This window comes from Drosophila suzukii, chromosome 2L, assembly GCF_043229965.1.
Source record: "Drosophila suzukii chromosome 2L, CBGP_Dsuzu_IsoJpt1.0, whole genome shotgun sequence".
Classification (NCBI taxonomy): Eukaryota; Metazoa; Arthropoda; class Insecta; order Diptera; family Drosophilidae; genus Drosophila; species Drosophila suzukii.
In genome coordinates this window covers 7,308,898-7,327,630 of record NC_092080.1, presented here as the reverse complement: position 1 = coordinate 7,327,630, position 18,733 = coordinate 7,308,898, and the positions used below count along the sequence as shown (strand labels likewise).

At 53.1% G+C, this 18,733-nt stretch overlaps 1 protein-coding gene across 31 annotated transcripts in view; it reads right to left on the bottom strand.

Annotated features, from left to right (window-relative positions):
• dpy (fibrillin-like protein dumpy) overlaps positions 1-18,733 on the bottom strand; it is a 135,048-nt gene that overhangs the window by 33,760 nt on the left and 82,555 nt on the right. For 16 of the 31 annotated variants that reach the window (XM_070999601.1, XM_070999600.1, XM_070999599.1 and 13 more), the window contains 19 exons: positions 15,671-18,730; positions 15,286-15,606; positions 14,669-14,992; positions 14,116-14,433; positions 13,716-14,048; positions 13,323-13,646; positions 12,739-13,056; positions 11,962-12,288; positions 11,572-11,895; positions 10,707-11,336; positions 10,305-10,643; positions 9,930-10,238; positions 9,222-9,548; positions 7,551-9,143; positions 4,136-7,324; positions 2,252-2,578; positions 1,872-2,192; positions 1,470-1,814; positions 45-1,409 (listed from right to left, as the gene is read on the bottom strand). In XM_070999601.1, coding sequence (XP_070855702.1) covers positions 45-1,409; positions 1,470-1,814; positions 1,872-2,192; positions 2,252-2,578; positions 4,136-7,324; positions 7,551-9,143; positions 9,222-9,548; positions 9,930-10,238; positions 10,305-10,643; positions 10,707-11,336; positions 11,572-11,895; positions 11,962-12,288; positions 12,739-13,056; positions 13,323-13,646; positions 13,716-14,048; positions 14,116-14,433; positions 14,669-14,992; positions 15,286-15,606; positions 15,671-18,730 — 14,394 coding nt within the window. The remainder of the gene's footprint in view (positions 1-44; positions 1,410-1,469; positions 1,815-1,871; positions 2,193-2,251; positions 2,579-4,135; positions 7,325-7,550; positions 9,144-9,221; positions 9,549-9,929; positions 10,239-10,304; positions 10,644-10,706; positions 11,337-11,571; positions 11,896-11,961; positions 12,289-12,738; positions 13,057-13,322; positions 13,647-13,715; positions 14,049-14,115; positions 14,434-14,668; positions 14,993-15,285; positions 15,607-15,670; positions 18,731-18,733) is intronic. The other 15 variants (XM_070994250.1, XM_070994254.1, XM_065868961.2 and 12 more) reach the window with 6 other exon arrangements.

Here is an 18,733-nt window from a genome sequence, read left to right as displayed (position 1 = left end):
GGACTTTAGTAAGGGGAAATAGGGTGAACCTGATTGCTGCTTACGTTCTGGCAGTCGATTACATAGGCGGTATGGGTCACCCACATATCCGGTGAGGCAAGTACATTGTGGCAAATGATTAACCACTTGACAGTTGGCATTTTGACCACAAGTTCCTGGGCAGGGATCCTGGCATCTGAGTTGCTGGCAAGCCCTATTCGAGGGACAATCCGAGTCAAGCATGCACTCCGGGCGACAACCCGCGTAGGGATCTCCAAAGTACTCCGGCAGACACTGGCAGGATCCAACTCCATTTCGATCGCGGCACACGGCATTCGGTCCACATGGACTTGGGCTGCACGGAGTGCGAATTTCATTTTCATATGCGATCTCTGGTCGGCACTGGACAAACGGATCTCCACTGAAGCCCTGCTGGCAGATGCATTGCACTGCATGGCTAACCACATGACACTCGGCATTAATGCCACAACGTCCCGGGCAGGGATCGACGCACTTCTGGTTGACACAGGCCAGTTGACTTGAGCAGTCCGAACTTGTAACACATTCTGGGCGGCAGTTCGGAGGTCGTCCGATGTAGGTTTCCAGACAGGAACAGGCAGGAGCCTCGCCCACTGGGCGACACTGGGAGTAGGGTCCACAGGGAGATGGGCGACAGGGATCAACGGGAGTGACATCACGAACAGGAGCTTCAACTGGGAAAGGAAACTCTTGAAAAGGTGTCTCTTTTTGGGCCGAAACAATTTCCTTACTCTGTGGCTGACAACGAATGAAGGGATTACCCGTGAACCTCGGAGGACAAGTGCAGAAGGGACTGTGGCTGACAACAGCACAGTTGGCTCCCACTCCACATGTTCCCGGGCAGGGATCTCCGCACCGTTGGTTGAGACAAGCCTGGGTGGGTGCACACTCCGCGTTTGAGGTGCACTCAGGTCGGCAGGAAGGTGGAGCTCCAATAAAGCTTGGCAGGCACGAGCACACTGCCTGCTGATTAACCTCGCGGCACTGAGAATTGGGACCACACGGTGAGGGTCGGCATGGATTGGTCACTGAAACTATGGGTGGTGTGGTTGTTAGAGGAGCAGAAGCTAAGAAGATTAACCATTTCGACGTACTCTGGACAGGAGAACAGCGGATAAAAGCGCTGCCAGCAGTGCGTTCCGGGCATCTGCACATGGGTATGTGATTAATTACATCGCATATGGCATTCTCGCCACAAGTTCCCGGACAGGGGTTAACACACTTGCTGCGATGACAAGCCTTATCCCGAGGACAGTCGGAATTCAAAACGCACTCGGGCCGGCAGCCGGAATAGGGATCGCCATGGAATTCGGTCAGGCAAGTGCAGACTCCAGCGTTGCACTGGGCATTCGGGCCACACGGAGATGGGTTGCAGGGATCCACGTATTCGTCTATTGATTGGGTTGATTTGTTTAGCGAGGTCATGTTAAGGATTTCTTTCCATTTCTTACTCTGCGTAGGTTCAGGAGGTGGTGCTGGACGACAGCTGCTGAACGGATCTCCGGTGAAGCCAGCTGGACACACGCAAATGGGCGTGTGGTTAACCACATTACACTCGGCAGCATAGCCGCAGGAACCGGGACAGGGATCTATACACTTCTCCCGTATGCAAGCCAAATTGGAGGGACATTCTGCACTGATGGTGCACTCAGGTCGACAGTTGGGCGGAGCCCCCAAGAAATCCGGCAAACAGGAACAGGATGGCACACCTTGCACATTGCGACATTGACTATTTAGACCGCATGGTGACGGCAGGCAAGGGTCACGCTCAACACGTTCGATTACTGGTGGTGGGGCTAAGTTGGGGATTACCATTAACTGGGTGTTTACTGAGATTGAGGGACAACTCTTACGTGGCAGGGGGTAGCAGCGGGTAAAGGAATCACCAGTGAAACCTTGACGACACTGACACAGAGGACTGTGACTACGCACTCGGCACTCGGCGTTGATGCCACAAGTTCCTGGACAGGGATCCTGACAACGTTGGCTGATGCAAGCCTTATCGGTGGGGCATTCGGTACTCAATACACACTCTGGCCGGCAGTTGGGGGGCAGACCGATGTGGAGCTCCAGGCAGGAACAGACGGCCTGACCGTTGAGTTCGCGACACTGGGAGTTGGGACCACATGGTGAGGGGCGACAGGGTTGGCTGGGTTCGGTCACACGGGCAGGGACTAGAAAGGGTCGAAGGTCAGGGGCGAAAAAAGAGAGGATTAAGAGTGTTCTATCTTACGTTGGGGTGGTTCCACATGGCAGTAGCGGTACGGATCACCCGTGTATCCGGTGCGGCAAGTACAGGTAGGCAGGTGGTTCGTCACACTGCAGTCCGCATTGGTGCCACAGGTACCTGGACAGGGATCGCGACACTTCTGCTGCTGGCACGCCCTGTTGGACGGGCAGTCCGAGTGACGGACGCACTCCGGACGACACGACTGATACGGGTCACCAAAATGATCGGGCAGGCACTGGCAGGACCCAATGCCGTTTCTTTCGCGGCACACAGCATTTGAGCCACAGGGATTGGGTTCGCAGGGGGTCACCTGCTCATTGACAATGCGTTCTATGTGGGGTAAAAGGATTCAAACAAAGAGGGAGAGAGGGGACAGAGATTTTCATTAATTGCTCTCGAGTGAATCGGTTTTAGTACAATACAACACACCTGGCGTTGGTTTTGTTCAGCAGATTAATCCGATTGCAGTTGTGGTATTATTGTGGCGGATTAGAGTACAACTACAAGTTAGGTGTTGGCATAAATCGCTTCAATCGAAGGATTTTGCGGTTCTGGTGCAGCGGTTCGAAAACCGCTTTATTTAGTCTGGTTAAACTCTTTGTGCTAAGTGCTTTGGCTGTGTTATGTAAGTGCGATGTGCCAATTGAATTGGCCTTGAGTTATGTTTTATGTGTCGTAAGTAAAACAAGTGTCTCTTTGCGGGGTTATATCATTTGATTTATTGCTCATTGTTAAACAATACGCTACAATGTTATACAATTGTAATTTTCTAATTAAGTGCTAACGCGGTTTTTGGTTTGTTTTCGACTAGAACTAGGTTAATTTCTTTGGCGTTCCGTAGGCAGAATTTTGGATTGGGGTCAAATCAACAACGCAGTACTCAATTTCGGGTAGTTGGGTTAGGATCAATTTGTTGGGTAGTAAGCGAATGCGGAGTCAGGGGCATTTGTGTTTTGGGCCAAATATCGAATTAGGTAAAAGCATTTCACAAGGATTATCCCCCAAATCGAATACAACAACATTAGGGGCGGCGCAAGGTAATACTTTTGGGGGCAACAACGATATATGATCAAGGGTTAAAGGCAAAATTCAAGGCGGGTGATTTGGTGTAAAGGCATTAAAGGTTGTATATAAGGAAGCAATAAGGCGTGGCAAGTTTGCATATTGTAATTGAGGCGTTAGGGGCAGTAAAAAGCAAATAAATAATTGACTAAAACTAATTAAGATCTTTGACTATCCCAGCATACAGACACTTTCAACAGCACAGCCACTCAGACAATTCGTACAGAGTGTGTGCTGAATTGAAATTTGCATTTTGCATTTTGAGTGCATTGTGATTTATAGTGAATAAAAACATAACTGGTACACTTCTTAATTTGCAATGCATTGTGCCTGTGCGTGCGGTAATCATAGATTTTAATGAATGTATATTGTGAGGTAAACACAGGCTGCCTAAAAGCACATTAGAATAAGTAACGCGGATAAAGTGAAACACAAGTGCCAACAAATAGTGCAAAACATATATTTCCAATTACAACGATTGTAATTGTTTATCATCTTATTGTTTCTCATTTATTCTAATGCGCTTATAACGAATGTGAAACATAGCTTTAAAGGGTTTTTAGGTCTTGAGCAACAGGGGAATTTCACTGAGTTTCCATTATTTTCTTTGGTTAGCCAATACTGAGGATTTCTTTAATAGTTTCACATTCTTTTGAATCTTTCAAGGCGTAAACAATTGTTTTGGCTGTGCGGCTTCTTTGTTTGATTTTAATAATAGCAAGTGTTGTACTGGGCGCCCAGTGAGCAACCAAAACCATATATTATCGTTTATAAGCTGGTTTACGCCCTGACCTAACAACTAAGTAAATGAAAACGGGGTCCTACCTTGTTCCTTTTGACAGCCGGTAAACGGATCTCCAGTATAGCCCACATCGCAGGTGCAGATGGGTTGATGATTAGCCACATTACAGCGGGCATTGAATCCACAGGCATTCGCACACGGATCCGAGCACTTCTGGCGGATGCAGGCCTTGGTCGGTGGACATTCCGGATTGATGGAGCACTCTGGTCGGCAGCTGGGTGGCGTTCCAATAAAGGTAGCGGCACACGAGCAGGCTGCGTTGCCATTCAGCACCTTGCACTCGGAATTGGGTCCGCAAGGCGATGGCTGACATGGGTTCTCTGGGGTCGGTGGTGGTTTTCTTTCCTCCTGGTAGCAGCGAGTGAACGGATCGCCCGTGTATCCAGTGTTGCAGGAACATGACGGGTTGTGGTTGATCACCTGGCAGCGGGCAAATTGTCCACAGGCACCGGGGCAGGGATCCACGCACTTCCTGTTCACACAGGCTGTGTGCAGCGAGCACTCCGAGCTGACAATGCACTCCGGTTTGCAGGCGGGCGGTGAGCCAAGCATTCCCGGTTGACAGGCACACACAGGTCCCTGACCGGAAATGTGGCACTGGGAATTGGGTCCGCAGGGATTTGGTTGACATGGATCCTTGGCCACTGGCGTCTCGTGGCGACAGTGGACAAACGGGTCGCCCGTGTAGCCCTGCAGACAACTGCATATGGGTATATGGTTGGAGACATCACATTGCGAGTTCTGACCACAAACTCCGGGGCAGGGATCAACACACTTTTTGTTCAGGCAAGCCTTGGTAGGTGGACAATCAGTACTTAAAGTACACTCTGGGCGACAACCGGTGTACGGATCTCCTTGGTAATCCTGCAGGCAGGTACAGATTCCATTCCTGCACTCGGCATTCGATCCACATGGCTGCAGGTCGCACGGATCCTGGGAAAGTGGCGGTGACTTTGTGGTCTCTTCGATGAACTCGATGCAACGGACGAACGGATCGCCGGTAAATCCGCCACGACAGGTACAGATGGCCAGGTGGTTCTGAACACGACACTCGGAGTCCACGCCGCAGGATCCATCGCAGGGATCGCGGCACTTTTCGGCTATGCAAGCTCGGTCTGGCGAGCAATCCGTGTTCACAACGCACTCGGGACGGCAGTTGGGCGGAGCTCCAATGAAGTTGGGCAGGCAGGAACAGGAGGCCTGGTCGTCGCGCACCCTACACTCGGAGTTCAATCCACAAGGCGATGGTTGGCATGGTCTCCGTACAGGCTCATCGCGTCCCGGAGGCGGCGGTGGAGGAGCTGGATAGCAACGTGAGAATGGATCGCCCGTCATGTCCAGTGGACAGCTGCAGATCGGATTATGGTTAATCACCTCGCACTTGGCATTCAGGCCGCACGTCTTGGCGCAAGGATTAGCGCAGCGGAATTTGTGGCACGCCTTGTTCGAAGGACATTCGGCATTGACCGTGCACTCTGGTTTGCAATTGGGTGGAGCTCCAATAAAGGTATCCAGGCAGGAGCATACGGCCAAACCATTGGCCACCCTGCACTTGCTGTTGGCTCCGCAAGGAGATGGATTGCAGGGATCTGCAACTGGTGGTGGGGTAGAGACCTCCACTCGGCGACAACTGGCGAACGGATCTCCAGTATAGCCGTCATTGCAGACACAGTTGGGCACATGGTTCACAGCATAGCACTGGGCGTTCAATCCACAGATTCCGGGACAAGGATCCTGGCACTTGTTGCGGATGCAGGTCTTGTCCGTGGAACAATCGGAGCTTAGTACGCACTCGGGGCGACATCCCTCGTAGGGATTGCCCTGGTATTCATCAATACACTTGCAGGCAGCGGCTCCATTCCGTTCAATGCACTCGGCATTCGCTCCACATGGCGATGGCTGGCATGGTTTCGGCGGCTCCTCCTGCTGCGGCACACACTGGACAAAGGCGTTGCCAGCATATCCAGGTGGACAAGAGCAGGACACAGCGTGTCCTATGACACGACACTCGGCGTTGGTTCCGCAGGATTCTGGACAGGGATTGCTGCATCTGTTGTTGATGCACGCCTGTGTAGATTGACAGTCCGGATTGATGATGCATTCGGGTCGGCAGTTGGGCGGTGAGCCAAAGAACTCGGCTTGGCACTGGCAGACGGGTCCATTCCTATCTGGCTTGCAGATAGAGTTGGGTCCGCAGGGCGAGGGCACGCAGGGATCTTGAGGAGGTGTCTTGACATCCGGTGCGGGAACAGGTTGCAGAATCACGCACTGTTTGAACGGATCACCAGTTCGGCCAGGTGGGCAGCCACAGATCGGACTGTGATTGATGACCTCACAGCGGGCCTCCAAGCCGCAGGCAGCGGCGCAGGGATCCACGCACTTCTTGTTGACACAAGCTTGCAGGGCGGAGCACTCGCTGGACACTACACACTCGGGACGGCACTGAGGCGGTGCTCCGATGTAGCCCTCCAGACAGGAGCACACCGCATGTCCGTTGACATCTCTGCACTGGCTGTTGGATCCGCAGGGCGATGGGGAACAGGCCTCAATTATAGGGTCCTCTACGACGGGTTTCACACGACAGTTTACGAACGGATCACCCTCGTAGCCCTGCACGCATGAGCACACTGGGATGTGGTTCATCACCTCGCACATAGCATTGTTGCCGCAGATTCCTGGGCAGGGATCCACACAGCGGTTGCGCATACAGGCCTTATCCCTGGGACAATCAGCCGAGAGTGTGCACTCCGGACGACATCCTTCGTAGGGGTTTCCTTGGTAGTTATTCTGGCAGCGACACTCTCCGGCAAAGCAGTCTGCATTTAGACCACACGGACTAGGGTTGCATGGGTCATTCACCGGTGGTGGAGTTCTTTCTTCTTCCTTCTTGGTGCAACGCACGAAAGGATCTCCCTCGTAGCCATCGATGCAGTTGCAGATGGGCAGGTGGTTGAGCACATGGCACTTGGCCTCGAATCCGCAGGATCCGGAGCAGGGATCGGCACACTTCTGGTTGATGCACGCCTCCGTGGGTCCGCACTCAGAGTTCAATACGCACTCCGGACGACAGCGAGGCGGGGCTCCAATGAAGTTGGGCAGGCAGGAGCAGGCCGGACTGTTGCCCACGATTTGGCACTTGGCGTTTGGTCCACAAGGAGAAGGTACACATGATGCGGGCTCCGGCGACGGTGTCGTATTGTCATTCGTGATGGCTGTAGGAATTTTTATAAAATTTTGATATAAGCTTAACATGTAATACTTTTTTCTAAAATCTATATTCGTTTAAGAGTATGGAATCCATACTATGGATCCCACTAACTTTTTTTATGAAAACGATTGATGTCTTCAGATCTTATAGAGATGGTCTGATCAAAATATGGTTATTTTGTTTATAACATTTAAAATCTATTCAAATATTAAACCGCTTAAATAACTTACCAACTCTAGTGCACTCGACAAACGGATCTCCAGTCATGGTACGTGGGCACGTGCAGATGGGGCTGTGGTTCTTGGTGGTACAGATGGCTCGGATGCCACAGGTGTGCAGACAGGGATCCACGCACTTCTTGTTCACACAGGCCCTTTCCGGAGCGCATTCGGCGCTGACCACGCACTCGGGCTTGCAGTTAGGCGGCTGGTTGATGAATCCTGCCTGGCAGGAGCACACCGCCTGGTTGTTCATGGCACGACAGTTGCTGTTGGGTCCACAGGGAGACGGATTGCATGGATTCAAGGGAGGACGAGGCGTGACCGGCACAGGTTTGCAGCTGAAGAACGGATCTCCAGTGTATCCCGGCGGACAGTCACAAGTGGGCACATGTTTGTCAACTGTGCAAATGGCGTAGTCGCCGCAGATATTGTTGCACGGATCGACGCACTTGAATCGAGAGCAGGCTTGGACAGCTGAGCACTCATCGTTATTCTCGCACTCTCGTCGGCATCCTCGCTGGGCATCATAGGGATTACCCTCGAATCCTTCGTGGCAGTAGCAGGCTCCAGCTCCATTCCTCTCTCGACACTCGGCATGTGGGCCACAGGGCGAGGGTTCGCAGGGCGAGGTCGGTGACTCAGTAGGCCTCACTGCTGGGATCAGCTGGCAGCCAAAGAGCGGTTCTCCCTCGTATCCATCGGCGCAGGAGCACACAGCATTGTGCTGCACCACCTGACAGATGGCATTGCTGCCACACGAACCGGGACACGGATCCACGCAGCGCTCCTGCTGGCAGGACAGATGGTTCTGGCACTCGTCATTGTTGGTACATTCCGGTCGGCAAGTCGGCGGTCGTCCAATGTAGTTGGTCTTGCAGGAGCAAGCGGCCTGGTTGCCAATCTCACGGCAAACGGAGTTGGGTCCACATGGCGATGGAACACACGGGTTTTCCACGTTCTTGACCTCAGGAGTGGGCTCACAGCCCGAGATCGGATCTCCCGTCATGCCGGGCTGGCACGTACAGATGGGATTGTGGTTCACGACCTGGCACTTGGCATTGTTACCGCACGATCCGCGGCATGGATCCTCGCACTTCTGGTTTATGCACGCCCTGTTCTGAGGGCACTCCGAACTGACCACACACTCTGGTTTGCAGCTAGGAGGAGCTCCAATGTAGCCCTCCAGACAGCTGCACACCGCATGACTGTTGGTGTCCAAACACTGGCTGTACGGTCCGCAGGGTGAGGGTTGGCATGGGTTCTCCGGCCGTCTGGTGACCATCTCGATCAGCGAGCACGAGCGATGCGGATCTCCGGTGTAGCCATCGAAACAGTTGCAGTTTGGTCCATGATTCAAGACCCTGCACTCGGCATTGATGCCACAGGCTCCGGGACATGGATCCTGGCACTTGTTGTTGATGCAAGCACGCGAGCGATCGCAGTCGTCGTTCTGAACACATTCCGGGCGGCAGCCGCTATACGGATCACCAAAGTACTCCGGCAGGCAGGCGCAAGAGCCAGCTCCATTGCGCTCCCGGCAAATGGCATTAGCTCCACAGGGACTAGGATTGCAGGGATTCCTGGGCTCATCCGGCGGGGGAACTAGAGGCGAGATAGGGAAAGTGGGATATGCAAGTTAGTGATGAACCAAAAATTCGTCAGCAACCAGGGGTATATTACTTTGCTGTACGATCGCACAGCCGGAGAAGGGATCTCCGGTGTAACCAGGCACACACTCGCATGCCGGCCGATGCTTGATGACCGTGCACACGGAGTGCAGGCCGCAGGCGCCGACGCATGGGTTCGAGCAGCGCTGGTTCACACAGGCCAGATTGGCCGGACAGTCGGCGCTACTGAGGCATTCGGGCCGGCAGTTGGGCGGACGTCCTAGGTAGTCGGGCAGACAGGAGCATGCAGGCGAACCACGGACATCGAGGCATTTCGAGTTGGGTCCGCATGGTGAGGGGATGCAGGGATTACCGGACTTATCGGTGGGTGGGGGCTCCACTACATGCCACATTTAGCCATGCCAGATAGTTGATAGTTGAAGTAGTTTCATAGCACATTTAGACAAACATATACATAGGTTCATAGGATAGTAGAGTTGGATAGTGGTTTGTAAAGTGTACATAAAACAAAATAAACAAGGATAGAGAATAGAAAATCAAACATTAAATAGTGTATATACATGCAGGAGGTAGAAATCTTGGGTGGGTTGGCAAGCCAAGTGGGGGATAGGATTTTATACCGTGCTTTTGGGATTTTATAAGTTCTAAGGGGAATTTAAAAGACACCATACTCTTAAGATAGAATAGGCTATATGAAAGAATACAAAATTATCCCTCCTTTGGCTTGCACTCCTCATCCTTTTGAGCTAATCATGCTTACACAATATCTTAGTGCACCGGTTGAATGGATCTCCGGTAAAACCTGGGGCACAGGAGCATGCGGGATAGTGGTTAATGACCTGGCAGCGTGCCTCGATGCCACAAGTGCCGGGACACGGGTCCACGCACTTCTGATTCTGACAGTTAAGATCTTGGGCGCAATCCGAGCTAATGATGCACTCGGGCCGACAGCTGGGCGCTGAGCCGATGTAACCCTGAAGGCAGGAGCACACGGCATGGCCGTTGACCTCGCGGCACTGGCTGTAGGGACCACAGGGCGAGGGTCTACAGGGGTTCTCATCCCGTTCGGCTGGGAAAATGGTAGGTGGGATGAGTTGGTTTGTGTTACCATGCGGGGGGCTAGTGGTGAACCTACGTGGTGGGGGCAACTGAGGAATTTCACGGCACGCGCTTGACGGATTTCCAGTGTATCCGGCCAGGCAAGTGCAACTGGGCAGATGATTGGACACGCGACACTGGGCATTCAGACCACAAACACCTGGACACGGGTCCACGCATTTCTGGTTGACACACGACCTGTCGCGTGAGCAATCACTGTTCACCACGCACTCCGGACGGCAGCCACTGTACGGATCACCGAAGTACTCCGGCAAACAAGTACAGGAGCCGGCTCCGTTGCGCTCACGGCACTCGGCATTGGGGCCACAGGGCGAGGGTTGGCAGGGAGTCAGGCGCTCATCGGGCACGGTCGGAGCTGGAGACGGATTGGGACAAGGGATTAGGACTCGTTTCGAAAGGACTCTGAGCTCAAGCTTACGTTGTGGATTGCATCCGGCGAACGGATCACCAGTGTAACCATTGTCGCAGGAGCAGACGGGCGAGTGATTCACCACACTGCAGAAGGCATTGAAGCCACACGATCCCGGACAGGGATCCTGGCAGCGCTCATTGACGCAGGCCAGGGTGGCGGGACATTCGGTGTTGATGGTACACTCTGGTCGGCAGTTGGGTGCCCTGCCCACGAAATTGGGCAGGCAGGAGCAGACACCCGTCTCACCCACGACACGGCACTGGGAATTGCGTCCGCAGGGACTGGGCACACAAGGATTCTCATTGGACTTGGGCTGCTCCGGCTCCTCCTGCCATGGCGCACAGCGTACGAACGGATCGCCGCTGTAGCCGGCTGGGCAGGAGCAGATCGGGTTATGGTTGGTCACCTTGCAGATGGCCTCGTTGCCACAATTGCCCGTACACGGGTCCACACAGCGTTGGTTCACGCACGCCCTGTCCTGAGCACACTCGGAGCTAACCGAGCACTCCGGACGACAGGCGGGCGGAGTGCCAATGTAGTTGGTAACGCAGGAGCAGACCGCATGGCCGTTCACCTCACGGCACTGGCTATAAGGACCGCAGGGCGATGGACGGCATGGTTCAACGGGAGCGGCCACTAAAAATCAGGGGTACCATTATTTTACCGTTTAGGGGATTAGGTAGAACTATAGAGTGGGTCGGTCTTTAGGGATTCGATGAGACCAGATTGTACAATAAGTTAGGATCAGATAGACATGTTTAGAAACTAAAATTGTTTCCAAAGAACTTAAAAAAGTTTGGATTAAACAGCACTGTTAAACTATAATCGTTTCTTAAAAAGTCGACCCACCCTATTCGAAACTACTTCCTACATTTTGGAATCTCCCGACAGTATTGCGAGGGATTGCCCGTGAATCCGGAAGGACAACTGCAGCTGGGGGCGTGATTGATCACATGGCACTCGGCGGAGACGCCACAGACACCGGGACAGGGATCGCGGCACTTGTTGTTGAGGCAGGCGCGGTTCTTCGAGCAGTCACTATTGAGCACACACTCCGGTCGGCACTCGGTGTAGGGGTCTCCATTGTACTCCAGCAGGCAGGAGCAGGAGCCAACTCCATTGCGCTCCTTGCACACGGCATTGGCGCCGCAGGGGCTCGGGTTGCAGGGTTGTGCCACCTCTGGCGGGACAATAACTAGGGGTGGGGGAAAGGTCAGCGGTTTAGTATGCGTTTGGAAAGCTGGGCTTTCGGGTCCCTTACTCTTCGGACTACACTCTGAGAATGGGTCCCCTGCATAGCCGTCAATGCAGCGGCAAATGGGTCTATGATTATTTACAAGGCAAGTGGTCTGGATGCCGCAGGTACCGACACACGGATCCCGGCAGCGCAGATTGATGCAGGCCAAATTGCCGGGGCACTCGGAGTCCGAGGTGCACTCCGGCCGGCAATTCGGGGCCCTACCCACATAATGTTGCAAGCATGAGCAGACAGCCTGCTCATTGGCAGGAGATACCCGGCACTCAGAGTTGGGACCACATGGCGAGGGAACGCACGGATTGATGCGATCATGGGTGATTTCCGGTCGCTCTACTTTCACCATTTATAACCATCACATTACACCAAGTACGAGATAATCATCATGCACAATAATAAGCCATACATAGAGTACATATAAAAGAAATAAACATAATGGGAAAAATATATATAGAGGATGCGAGCAATGTTGTCAAGCAGGATGTGGAATGAATAGAGTTCTCAAAGAGCTCTGCGATGAAGAAATGATTCGGTGAATGGTTGGCATAAATACCCCTGCAGGATAGCTTTAAATATATAATGGGCCAATTTACATTGAAGGGGTCTATATAATACGGTTTTTTTTTTAAAAGCTTTTGATACTAGTTGAACGGAAAACATATTCAAAGAATTATAATTAGGGTCCCAGAATAAGAAGGAACATCTTTTCATTATCTCTGCAGGGGAATTTAAATCTCCGGCTGGCCGAAGCTAAGCTTCCTTCGACTCCTTGCGGATGCTTACTCTCTTGCGGGAAGCAGCGCACGAAGGGATCACCGCTGAAACCGGGACTGCAGGAGCAGATGGGGTTGTGGTTGACCACGCGGCAGAGGGCGTTGTTGCCACAGGTGCCCGGGCAGGGATCCTTGCAGCGTTCGTTGAGGCACGACTTGTCCTGCGCACACTCCGAGCTGCTCATGCACTCGGGCCGGCAGTTGGGAGGGGAACCGATGTAGTTGGGCACACAGGAGCAGACTGCGTGGCCATTGACCGGACGACAGTTGCTGTAGAGGCCGCAGGGCGAGGGTTGGCAAGGATTTTCGGGTACTATGGGGTCGGGATCTACAGACGTGGTAAAGGCAGCTATTAATAATGTTCCTAACTAAGGGCCTAACTTGCAGTGAAGGAAAGGTACTACCAAGACAGAAAAGATGGTATAAAGCTGAAGATATACCAAGGTACATTTGGTAGATAACGAATTAGAAATCTTTATATCTAAGAAGGTTTTTATCAAATCGATAACTTTGAGTAAAGCACTTATCTTCCTTCTTTATAAAATCTCTTCTACATAGGTACTTCCCATCACTGCTAACGTGACTAGAGCTTACAGCGAATCTCAGGGACCTGGTGACAACCAACGATGGGGTTACCCGTGTAACCAGGTAGGCACTCGCAGTTGGGGGCATGGTTAAAGACAGCGCACTGGGCGTTGTGACCGCACATTCCTGGACACGGATCCACGCACTTCTGGTTGACGCAGGCACGCGACCTGGGACAGTCCGAGTTGATGACACACTCGGGGCGACACTCGACGTACGGATCGCCGAAATACTCCGGGAGACACTTGCAGGCGGCGGCTTGATTTCGCTCCTCGCAAAGGGCATTCAAGCCACACGGACTGGGACGACAGGGTTGGATCACCTCAATGGGCGCTGTATGGGCGGGGCAAGCAAGAGGCAGTAAGTATCTAACCATTAAGGGTAACCCTCACAAAAACCTACTCTCAATAATCTTGTAACAGCCGGAGAACGGATCGCCGGAGAAACCAGGTTCGCACATGCAAACCGGGGCATGCAGGCTGACATGACAGAGTGCATTGTTTCCACAAGATCCGATACAGGGATCGGCACATCGAGCATTGATGCAGGCCATTCTAGCCGGGCACTGAGAATTTATGCTGCACTCTGGCCGACAGCCAGGCGGACGTCCTATGTAGTTGGTTAAGCAGGAGCAGACTGCTCCGCTGCTCGAAACCTGGCATTGAGAATTGGGTCCACAAGGTGATGGCACGCAAGGATTGGCTGGTACAATGGGATCGGCTATTGGCGGTGGTTCTACAACACAATGATACTCTTAGTTGGAGTCTATCTTATTGGGGGGAAGACCTAATGGAAAACCTACTTCTTTCAGGCACGCACTGGTGGAACGGATCCCCAGTGTAGCCATCGTAGCAACTGCAGATGGGCGAGTGATTGGTGCAGCGACAACGAGCATTGTAGCCGCAAGTTCCGGGACACGGATCTTTGCACCGTTGGTTGATACAGGCCCTGTCCGAGGGACACTCGGCACTGGTCATGCACTCGGGCCTGCAGTTGGGAGGAGCACCCATGTAGTCAGGCAAGCAGGCACACACGGGACGATCCCCAACCACATGACAAGTGCTGAATAGGCCACAAGGTGAGGGTCTACAAGGGTCTTTTGGCAGGGGCAGGTACATATCTGTATGTGGGGGAGGACAGAGCAGTTAGATCAAGGATTCTGGACCGAGGGATCTATGGAAGAGTGGGTCGATTTGACACCAGAGATGAGGACTGTAGTCTACTAATGTTTTTATAATTTGGAATTACGTTTTTCGTCTTTCATTACATTTAAAAAAAGTCCTTTATAAGGATTAATATAAAGCAGGAGCTGGACTATCTCTCAGAAATCGACCCACCCCAGGATAAAGTCATACTTGTGGGTCTTTCGACGCATGCGCGCAGTGGGTTGCCAGTGAAACCTGGTTCACAACTGCACACCGGCTGGTGGTGGGCCACCCGACAGATGGCATTGAATCCGCAGGCATTGGCGCACGGATCGCGGCACTTCATATTGATACAGGCCCGGCTGCCGGGACAATCGCTATTCTGCACGCATTCCGGGCGGCAATTGATGTACGGATCACCGAAATAGTTTTGGATGCAGGTGCAGGAGCCGACTCCATTGCGCACACGACAAATGGCATTGGCACCACATGGCGATGGGTAGCATGGATCAGAGGGTGGATCTGGCACCACGACTGTCATGGTCATGAAAATAGCAAGCAGGCAATGCGGATGCATACAGAGGAATGTACAAACACAACAGGCTTAAGACTAAATAATAGTAATAAAGATAATAATAAAAGATATATAGGTACATAGATGAAAGACATAATATATACACAATACGAGGAACATGCATGAGATGTACACCACAATACCAATACTTCTAGAGCACCACTGAAAGGAACATTTAACATTAAGGGCGCGTCTCGAGCACACATCCGTGCTCCTGGAAAGGATAGCAAATAGTCCAAGGATCTGTACTCACTCTCACGCATTCTGCAGGTGGTGTACGGATCACCCTCGAAGCTCTCAATGCAACTGCACTTGGGCTGATGGTTTTGAGTGGAGCACACGGCATTGAAGCCGCAAATTCCGATACAGGGATCTTCGCATCTTTGACGTATGCAAGCCCGATTCGATGGGCAATCCTGGTTAATCACACACTCGGGCCGACAATTTGGTGGGGCTCCAAACATTCCTGGGGCACAAGAGCACTCCGCTCGATTGTTCACATTGCGACAAACGGAATTGGAGCCACATGGGCTGGGTAGGCAAGGATCCGCATGGCGTTCCGCTTCTGGTGGTGCTGGGGATTTTAATTGATTGATAAATATATATTCGCTTTGATTGACTTCAAACAATCTACTTACGTTTCGGCACACATTGTTCGAATGGATTGCCAACATAGTTGGGTGGGCAGGAGCAGATGGGATTGTGGTTGTTCACCCGACACTTGGCGTTGAATCCGCAATTCTCCGCACAGGGATCCGTACACTTCTGGTTGATGCAGGCCAGATGCTGGGCACACTCCGAGCTGACCACACATTCGGGTCTGCACTGGGGCGGAGCTCCGAAATAACCCACCTGGCAGCTGCACGTGGGATGTCCCTCGACGGTGCGACAGACGCTATTGGGTCCACACGGATTCGGCTCACATACGCTTTCGGGTCGCACAATTGACACTCGCTTGCATCCTTCGAACGGATTACCCTCGAATCCTCGAGTGCAACTGCAAGAGGCCAAGTGATTTACCACTGCGCACTCCGCATTAGCTCCACAGGCAGCTGTGCAGGGATCGCGACAGTGCTGCTTGATACAGGCCAGCGACGAGGGACACTCCGAGCTGTAGATACATTCCGGACGACAACCGGTGCTGTACGGATCGCCATTGTAGGGCTCAATGCAGGTACAGCGAGCGGCATTATTGTGAGGTGTGCAAACAGCGTTCTCGGCACAAGGATTCGGGTAGCATGGATTGATTTGGTCATTGGGTCTTGCTGTAACCTTCTTGGAGCAACCGATAAAGGCATCTCCTTCGTAGTCATCATCGCAGCTACAGTGGGCGGAGTGCGCAATGACCGTACAACGGGCATTGTGCCCGCAGATGTTGGCACACGGATTCTGGCACTTCTCCTGGATGCAGGCCTTGTCCGTAGGACACTCACTGCTTAACGTGCACTCCGGCCGGCAGTACGGTGGGCTACCAATGTAGTTGGCCACACATGAGCAGACTGGTCGGTTCTGTTTGATTTGGCATATGGAGTTAGGTCCGCAGGGGGATGGCACGCATGGGTTCTTTGCCACAGCGATATCGCGACCTGGATCCTGAGCGGGTGAGCAGGCCACAAATGGATCGCCCTCGAAGTTGGCCTCGCAAGAGCAAATGGGATTGTGGTTGAGCACTTCGCAGCGAGCACCTCCACCGCAGATACCCGGACAGGGATCGGCACACCTCTGGTTGAGACACGCCTGGTTGGGGGCACACTCCGAGCTAACCACGCACTCTGGCTGGCAGACTGGTGGAGCTCCCTTGAAGTTCGGCAGGCAGGAACAGGCTGCATAACCATCTGGAGTGGTCTTGCAGCGGGAGTTCGGTCCACAGGGCGATGGCTCACATGGATTTGGTCGCACTAGCGGTGGCGGCAGGTAGAAGGGATTGCAGGCAATGGAGGCGTCTCCGCTATAACCCTCGGCACAGATGCAAACCGGTGCATGGTTGACCACACGGCAAATGGCATTGATGCCACAAACGCCGGCACAAGCCTCCACGCACTTGGAATTTAGGCAGGCCTTCTCCGCAGGACAGTCACTGTTCAGCACGCACTCCGGTCTGCAACCGATGTGTGGGTCTCCGAAGTAACCCTTGCGGCAGACGCAGGCCAGACCGCTGTGCTGACGCTTGCACTCTGCATTGGCACCACAACGGAGCTTGGCGCAGCTTGGTTGTGGTGGTGGCTCTACCACCGACTGCGTCGTGCACTGTTCGTAGGGATTTCCAAAAAGACCCGTGGGGCAAGCACAGACGGGATTGTGTTCGTACACATTACAGATGGCATTTCGTCCACAAGATCCGGGACAGGGATCCTGACAGCGCAGGCCCAAACAGGCGCGATCAAACGGACAATCCGAATTGGCCACACACTCTGGTCGGCAGCGGGGATTCTGCTGGGCATTGGGCCCAAAGCAGGGATCACAAAGAGCCACTCCATCACCAAACACCGAGCAAACATCATGGGGTCCACAGGGTGACGGGGCACACGGATCCCTCGAAACGTTCTTCAGTATTCCAATGGGTACGCACTGCAAAAAGGCATCGCCCACGAATCCGTCCAAGCAGAGACATACTGGAGTGTGCTGGCGCACATTGCAGATGGCATTGATGCCACAGATCGCTCCGGCACAGGGATCCACGCACTTGTGGTTAATGCAAGACAAGGTATCACCGCAATCCGAGTTGATGTCGCATTCTGGCCGGCATCCCGACTGAGGATCACCCAGATAACCTGGGATGCAGGAGCAGACAGCTCGGTTATTCAGCAACTTGCACTCACTATTCCTGCCACAAGGGCTTGGAACGCAAGGATTTGTCTTGGTATGATCCAGTGCATAGCAGCGAACTCCTGGGTTGCCAGTTAATCCGGCATTACAGGAGCAAACTGGGTGATGTTCCTCGACTTGGCAGTGGGCTCCTTGGCCACAGGCTCCGGGGCAGGGATCGTAGCAGCGGTAGCCCATGCAGGCCTTACTGTTGGGACAATCTGCATCTACCTGGCACTCGTAGCCGTGGCAACCAATCAGGGATGTGGGATCACCGGACAAGCCGTCGGGACAAACGCAAGCGGTTTGTCCGTCGCCGGCCACCACGCAGTTAGCATTGGGTCCACAAGGATTGGGATCGCAAACGGTGCGACTGGGTTCACGGCATCCTTGATAAGCATCTCCCACATATCCGGAGCGACAGTAGCACTCCTCGCGATTTCCAGCCACATAGCAGTCGGCATTTTTGCCGCAAGGTCCTGGTTGACAAAGCTCAATGGTAACAGCCGGCTTGTCGCACAACCGGAACGGATTTCCAATCTTGTTGTCCGGACAGTAGCAGACAGGCTGACGCGATGAATCGCAGATGGCACCAACTCCACAGGGATTGGGGTCGCATGGATTGATAGGTTCAACGCAGCCTCGGATGGTGTTCGGGCTCTCCACGTAGTTCGGCAGACAGGTGCACTTTGAGAAACCGTTGCTGAGAACGGAGCACTGGGTATTTGGTCCACATGGCGACGGATCACAGGGGTTTGAGGGCAGTTCACAGGGAATCGACGGCGGTTGACCCTCGTATTCCGGCAGGCAGAAGCAAATCGGGTTGCCATCCACGCGACGGCATCCAGAGTTGGGTCCACAAGGATTTGGCGTGCACTCGTCTCCCTCAGGAACTA